Source organism: Poromitra crassiceps (genome assembly GCF_964638095.1).
Source record: "Poromitra crassiceps genome assembly, chromosome: 7".
Lineage (NCBI taxonomy): Eukaryota > Metazoa > Chordata > Actinopteri > Beryciformes > Melamphaidae > Poromitra > Poromitra crassiceps.
The window spans coordinates 24,427,830-24,435,329 of record NC_139628.1 but is presented as its reverse complement, the minus strand read 5'-3'; the positions used below and the strand labels follow the sequence as shown (position 1 = coordinate 24,435,329).

At 46.0% G+C, this 7,500-nt stretch overlaps 1 protein-coding gene across 2 annotated transcripts in view; it reads left to right on the top strand.

Annotated features, from left to right (window-relative positions):
• LOC310779314 (GRB2-associated-binding protein 1-like) overlaps positions 1–7,500 on the top strand; it is a 37,763-nt gene that overhangs the window by 25,193 nt on the left and 5,070 nt on the right. For both annotated transcript variants that reach the window (XM_083639850.1, XM_083639849.1), the window contains exons 5-9: positions 1–309; positions 3,102–3,184; positions 3,387–3,496; positions 5,615–5,925; positions 6,965–7,021. The exon at positions 1–309 is cut by the window's left edge and continues 323 nt beyond it. In XM_083639850.1, the coding sequence (XP_083495976.1) occupies positions 1–309; positions 3,102–3,184; positions 3,387–3,496; positions 5,615–5,925; positions 6,965–7,021 (870 nt within the window). The remainder of the gene's footprint in view (positions 310–3,101; positions 3,185–3,386; positions 3,497–5,614; positions 5,926–6,964; positions 7,022–7,500) is intronic.

Here is a 7,500-nt window from a genome sequence, read left to right as displayed (position 1 = left end):
TATCTCTCGAGGGCGACTCTCGCACACAGTCGGGCGGTGTGCATTTGAACGCACACTGCAACACGCACTTGCGCACTAACAGCGGCTACCAGATCCCCCGCCCGGCCTCCAACCCCCAGCTCCGCCCCTCCTCCACCCCCAGCGTGGAGTCCCTGACCCCGGCGGAGCTCCACGCCTCCACCCCTGCACCTCCACCTCGGCCGCCCAAGCCCCCGGCCGTCGCGGCCCAGGGAGAGGGCTTGATTCTGGGCACGGGGTCGGGAGTGCCGAGGAGCAACACTGTCGCCATGCCAGGACGCATGCATGCAGGTGAGGGGCGGCTGTGTGTGTCCTCCTGACACTTAGCTTCATTTTGATATAATAATAAACTTAATAATAATATCATGAACTTTATTTGTATAGCAGCTTTCATTCAACAACAAAGGAATTACATGCACCAACCATAAAAAAAAGACATGGATAGAATACCATCATGTAATAAGATTGTTAAAACTTCTTCTTTTTTTTAACCGTTATTTATACAGGGGGAGTCTCACTGAGAGCAATGCTCTCTTTTTCAGGAGCGCCCTGTTCACATTCACACACACACATTCATACCTGGAAGCTGACCAGTACAACCACAGTCTGATCTGCTGGCCACTGATCAGCTCCACTGGAGCGGTTGGGGGTTAAGGGCCTTGCTCAAGGGCACCTCAGTGGTGGTAATGAGGGAGGGGCAAGCGCTGCCTTTTCACTTTCCCCACCCAGATTTATCCTGCCGGTCCCGGGGATTGAATCGACGACCTTCCGGTCACAAGCTTGCTTCTCTAACCTTTAGGCCACCACTGCCCACCATTTGAGGGCACTCGGTAGAGTGGATCCCTCCACCACGCCCCCTTTTGGCCAGTGGGCGTGGATCGTTAATCAGTTCTAAATTTGGCAGCATGACCTACTCTTCTACTAAGTTTCATGACCTACTCTTCTACTAAGTTTCATGACCTACTCTTCTACTAAGTTTCATGACCTACTCTTCTACAAAGTTTCATGCAAATCCGTTTTTGAGATATCCTGCGGACAAACAGACAAACGGACAAAAACATATAACCTCCTAGCCAACTCTGTTGATGGAGGTAATACAATCCACTTGATAATAGAAATAAGATCAAAACATGTAATGCAGAGCATAATTATGTAAAATAAATCCCACTAAATAAATTAAGAAAAAATGTAATAAAGTAAAAATAAATACAGTACATAGAATGCATAAAAATAAAATACAACAAGACACTGACATAGTCTTTTTCCATCCTACCCATAATGCTTGATTTGTGGAGAAACTCAGCCTCACCGCACACTGTTCAGGTTTAGAGCCTTTCAGGCGATGCAATGTAAGATTTTAACCTTATTAACTAACAGACAATTCTACAACAATGCTCCTGATCCATCTGCAAACCTCCAGCAAAACAGATACAGTCAGCACATTAGAAGCTGGCGCATGTATGTATTTTGTCTGCCAGCTCTACACGGGATGTTTAAACTGGCCGTCCAGCTTCATGCTCTGTGCGTCTGTGGACTGTCTTTAGATGGAAACTTTGATCATGTTTAGTTACATAACTGCCGCGCTCCATTTCCCTCTCTACATACAAATCTGCTCAAGTCAAGTCTGGCTTATTTCTGCAGCCTGTCTCTGTCTGGCTTGACAGAGAGCCAGCCTCCTAGATCTAACTCCTCTAAGAGCCAGCCTGCTAGATCTAACTCAACTAACTACTGACAGAGAGCCAGCCTTCTAGATCTAACTCAACTAACTACTGACAGAGAGCCAGCCTTCTAGATCTAACTTATCTAACTACTGACAGAGAGCCAGCCTTCTAGATCTAACTCATCTAACTACTGACAGAGAGCCAGCCTCCTAGATCTAACTCGTCTAACTACTGACAGAGAGCCAGCCTTCTAGATCTAACTCATCTAACTACTGACAGAGAGCCAGCCTTCTAGATCTAACTCAACTAACTACTGACAGAGAGCCAGCCTTCTAGATCTAACTCATCTAACTACTGACAGAGAGCCAGCCTCCTAGATCTAACTCGTCTAACTACTGACAGAGAGCCAGCCTCCTAGATCTAACTCATCTAACTACTGACAGAGAGCCAGCCTCCTAGATCTAACTCATCTAACTACTGACAGAGAGCCAGCCTCCTAGATCTAAATCGTCTAACTACTGACAGAGAGCCAGCCTTCTAGATCTAACTCATCTAACTATACTGACAGAGAGCCAGCCTTCTAGATCTAACTCATCTAACTACTGACAGAGAGCCAGCCTCCTAGATCTAACTCATCTAACTACTGACAGAGAGCCAGCCTCCTAGATCTAACTCATCTAACTACTGACAGAGAGCCAGCCTTCTAGATCTAACTCATCTAACTACTGACAGAGAGCCAGCCTTCTAGATCTAACTCATCTAACTACTGACAGAGAGCCAGCCTTCTAGATCTAACTCATCTAACTACTGACAGAGAGCCAGCCTTCTAGATCTAACTCATCTAACTACTGACAGAGAGCCAGCCTCCTAGATCTAACTCATCGAACTACAGACAGAGAGCCAGCCTTCTAGATCTAACTCATCTAACTACTGACAGAGAGCCAGCCTTCTAGATCTAACTCATCTAACTACTGACAGAGAGCCAGCCTCCTAGATCTAACTCATCGAACTACAGACAGAGAGCCAGCCTTCTAGATCTAACCCATCTAACTACTGACAGAGAGCCAGCCTTCTAGATCTAACTCATCTAACTACTGACAGAGAGCCAGCCTTCTAGATCTAACTCATCTAACTACTGACAGAGAGCCAGCCTTCTAGATCTAACTCATCTAACTACTGACAGAGAGCCAGCCACCTAGATCTAACTAATCTAACTACTGACAGAGAGCCAGCCACCCCCCCCCCCCCTCCCTCCAATTGTGGAAAAGAAGGAGATTTCTGGATTTAGATTAGAGGAACCCTCCAAAACAAAACAAATATAGTTTGTCTGTATAGCAATATAAGCATTGACATAATTGTATAATTTATTATAATTTATTATTTATTATTTTATTCCTGGATATTATTCTCTGTGATTTTCAGGTGGCGAGTCCCATCACATCCCCAGCTCTCTGTCTGACAGAGCCAGCATGTTTGAGTTCAGCGAGAACTTCAGCACCTACTTTGTAAGTTAAATCACCAAAACCTCTAAAGTAGAATAGAATAGAATAGAATAGCTGAGAAAATGTCTTCAATTATGACCTTATTTTTGTTAGTCATTTTTGCTTTCAGACAAATCCTAACAAATTGTGAAAACGTCTATCTGACTCCCTCTGTACTTCTCTCTCTCTCTCTCTCTCTCTCTCTCTCTCTCTCCCTCTCTCTCAGTTAAGTAAAGGTATGGTTCCTCTGGGTAGTGTTTGCTCTGAAGACGGCGACGTGGACGAAAACTACGTTCCCATGAGTGCTGCCACCACCGAGCCTCCCCTGGCAACAAGGTTAGGAAGAAGATACCCTGCCTAGGCCTACAAGATTAGAAAGGCATTTCACATTAATGGAATGATTAATTGAGAGGGTATCCAAACCTAGCTCTTAAAAACTGCTCTTTATTGAAAAACTGAGTTAATTTCACACTGCCAGCAACTCCTTAAACCAGAAATCAGTTTGGGGAACTTCTTTAATTTTCCACCATCAGAGATATTTCAGAAACCAGGCCCTGTAACGTTGTTGTCTACAGCCAGAGAAACACCAGAAGCCAGTCTCTGTAGGTCTGTTGTCTGTAAGATGACCAGATTTCTGGAATGAAAATCTGGGGGTTCCAGTTCTGCAGTCGATATGTCGTTAAAATATCCAATGTTATTAATTATATCTATGAAATAAAAAAGGGGGACAATTCTGGTGTCATGTATTTTGACCATGGTACTGGAATAAACTATGGTGCAGGCCAGCTGATATCCCTCCAAAATACCATATTATGAGACCAAGGCCCTGAGGAACACCATAGAAAAATTCATGCTGTAATTTGATTTTTTTTTTTTTTTCTTTTTTTTTACCTTTATTTATACAGGTGAATCACCTTGAGACCTGGATCTCATTTTCAAGTGCGACCTGTTCTGATATCAAAAACTTTTGAGATTTGGAGATTGCACTAAATGATTAACATCTGTAGCATGACATGATTGGGACCAATGGATGCCTTAAGGTCTTCTAGTCTCATATGATATAAGTATCTTCACATTAGTTTTAGAAATGAGCCTGCTAGAGCCTCTGAAAGACAGTAATGTTGGCCGCGGATGAGGAGTAGAAAATCGGGGACATTTGCGGGGACAGCTCCCAGCCGGGCACAGGTCACCAAACGGGGACTGTCCCCAGAAATCGGGGACGTCTGGTCACTCACCTTATGCTACCAGAGGAACGGCAGATGATGTTGACCGTGGTTGTTCCATGGTTTGTTGGTGTTTAAAAGTTGCAGTGTTGCGAATCCCGACTTTCTCTGCAAGACTATTGGTGCTACATTTACAACTACATTTGCAAACTCAAATGCAGTGGGATGTGATTGCTAGCATTGTGGCTGCAATGCTAAGCCCTTTGTCAATTTCTGGTGTCCTTCATGTTGCATTTGATGTAATATCTACAGTAACAGCCAAAGTATGCTTCCAAAAAGGTGGACCCTTAGAAACCCCCCAAGAATCCTCTCAAGGACCCCTATCCTGGTTCAACCATCCTGATCACAGGTTCTCAGTATGGATTTCCACAGCGATTTCAGTGGGCGGGAGTACTTGCCTTGACAGACAACTCCATCAGCCAATCAGCGTCGTCAAGTCCAGTCAGAGGAACGGCGAAAATGTATTTTCCGCCGAGAAACTCGGCTAGTGAATACTCTTGTTCTTGTTTAATTGTTGTTCTATTTCTGCAGTAACGACACTTATGGCTGTGTTCACTAACGTTAGCGTTAATCGTTGCTTCGGGAGACGCCATTACTGTTTTGCCAGCGCAATTCCTGAGGGCCTGTGTCCACCTAGCGTCTTTTCATCAGCTCCGGCGTTTATTTTCAGTTGTTTCCAATGGGGGGAGAGCGTATGCGGGCGCACACGGACGTCTAGAGAAAGTGCGCAGCGCCCGGCATCTATTTTCACATCGCTCCGGCGTTTTTGTGCGCCGGCTCCCAGCGCTCCCAGCTGAAAATATTTTAACATTTCAGAAAGACGCTGGTGTCGGTTGCTCCTTTTCTGGCAACTAATCATATGGAGAAACTATCGCAACAGAGACAGAACGGCTCAATTGTGGGAGCAGATTGGCTAGACACTTAATATTTCTGGTGAGTGTTGACTGTTGAGCTAAATCACTGTATGTGTGTTGTTTGCTAATGTTAGCTGTCAGCTATCAAGCTACTACCGCACTGAACTAACGTTAGTTTCAGATGTTAATTGTGCGCTGAGATCAGCACTTCTCAGCGTACTTCCAGTGTTTAACGGTTGGAAAAAGACGCTAGGTGGACACAGGCCCTGACTGGCCCAATTACAGCTGTATTTTGAAAAATGCTCAAGAGCAACGTGCAATTTCAAGTCGGAGCATTTCAATACCCCCCCCTCATAATGTCTTCTCCTCTCCTCCAGGGCCCCCCCGCCCCCTCCCTTGGCGACCTCTGACCCCTCCGCCCACCTCCAGGACCCCAACTACGTCCCCATGACGCCCCTCCCTCACAGCGTCCCCCCTCCCCCCGCCTCCACCCTCACGCCGGGGGAGCTGGCGTCCCTGGGGAGGCAGGTGCCTCCGCCCGCCCACCTGGGCTTCCGGAACTCCCCCCTGACGCCTGTCGCTCCCCTCACCCCCCCGCTTCGGAGGCATCCCACGAACGCTATTGGTGGAGTAGAGGCCCAAGCCCTGCCCCCACCCGTCCACCGCAACCTGAAACCACAACGCAAAGGTGAGTAGAACAAGAACAGATTTTTATACGTAGAACATATAGAACTGATTTGAAATACTATTAGTACTACTAATAATGATAACTGCTACTACCAATCCTACCACCACTACTACTACGAGACTACTAATAAAGTCTCTATAATAAGAATGTGGAGTGAGTGAGTGAGTGAGTGAGTGAGTGAGTGAGTGAGTGAGTGAGTGAGAGTGAGTGAGTGATGCCATTTTACGTGCGATCGCGCTGAATCTTTCAGGAAGTGCAAAGAGCACCAACCTGTAGGTGACCTAGCGGAGCCAGATTTTTGAGCTAGGTAATTAGGGCGGACTAAATGGGCCAGAATGTCTCGGCTAAGGGTCAGCAGCATGGAGAGCTCCGGAGGGGAGCAGCACACAGGTGAGCAGAGTTTGAATCAGCCACTGAAGTGGACCATGAAAACCCTCTGGGCAGAGAGAGGAGAGGCTGCATGCCAACTCTGTGAGCGATGCCTGACTAAATGGCCAGTCACACAGGGACAGGTATTCCAGTAGCTGAGTTAAAAAAGAGAGACTTATCTGTGGCATTCTGGTTTGGTTATAGGTCTCAAATCTTTATTTTTGCCCACTGATTCAACTGTATGTATCAGTCTGTCTCTAGTGTGTCCACACTGCCACAAATCTGATTTGGGCAAGTGTTCAAGTCGGATCTGTGTGTCCAGATACAATGAGCCAACATACCATGCTTCTGGCAGTGTTTGCATGTCTGCTCTCTGCTCTTCAAGTCCCCGCCCCCTGCAAAAGACACTCTCAAATCTGATTTGGGTGATCAGCGCGTCCACACTGAAGTCACATCAGTCGAAAGCAGATTGGAAGCTACCTCCATATGTGGTTTGGGACAAGTGACACAAATCAGACTTGGAGCGTCCAGACTCCAAAAAACCAATCTGGATAAAGTCATTAATAGGTCACTAAAGTTCACAAATCAGATTTGGCCTCCTAGTCTGAATATGGCTTATGCTACAGGACGGTCTGGTTGATGGTTCATGTTGTTGTGTGTGTTGCTGCAGGCACTAGTGTGGAGAAAACAGACCTGACTGCTGCAGAGACGCCACATAAACACAGAGGTACAGACCGCTGACACAGAGCGGAGCTACACCAACACGCTTTTCTACATTTTCCCTCTTGCCCATCTCCAGCAACTGCTGCTAACTATGAAACTAGTGAACAAATCTAACGGTGAAAATAATTTTAAAAGATTTAGAAAGAGATTAGGAATACACTCACTTTTAGCCTGATGGGGGCGCTATAATTGCAGATCAAAATGTCAAACTTTCAAAGGCCTTAACTTAAACTGAAAAGAGTGGGCACTGGGCTGATATGATGTGTCATACTGTAAAGAAAAAACGTTAACATCAGCCTATGCCTTCCTCTCTCTCTCTCTCTCTCTCTCTCTCTCTCTCTCTCTCTCTCCCTCTCTCTCTCCCTCTCTCTCTCTCTCTCCCTCTCTCTCTCTCTCTCTCTCTCTCTCTCTCACTGTTAGTAATTTTTCGACCCTCTGTCCTCTAGTTGAATTATTTACCTGGCTCTACTTTTCCCAGCAACA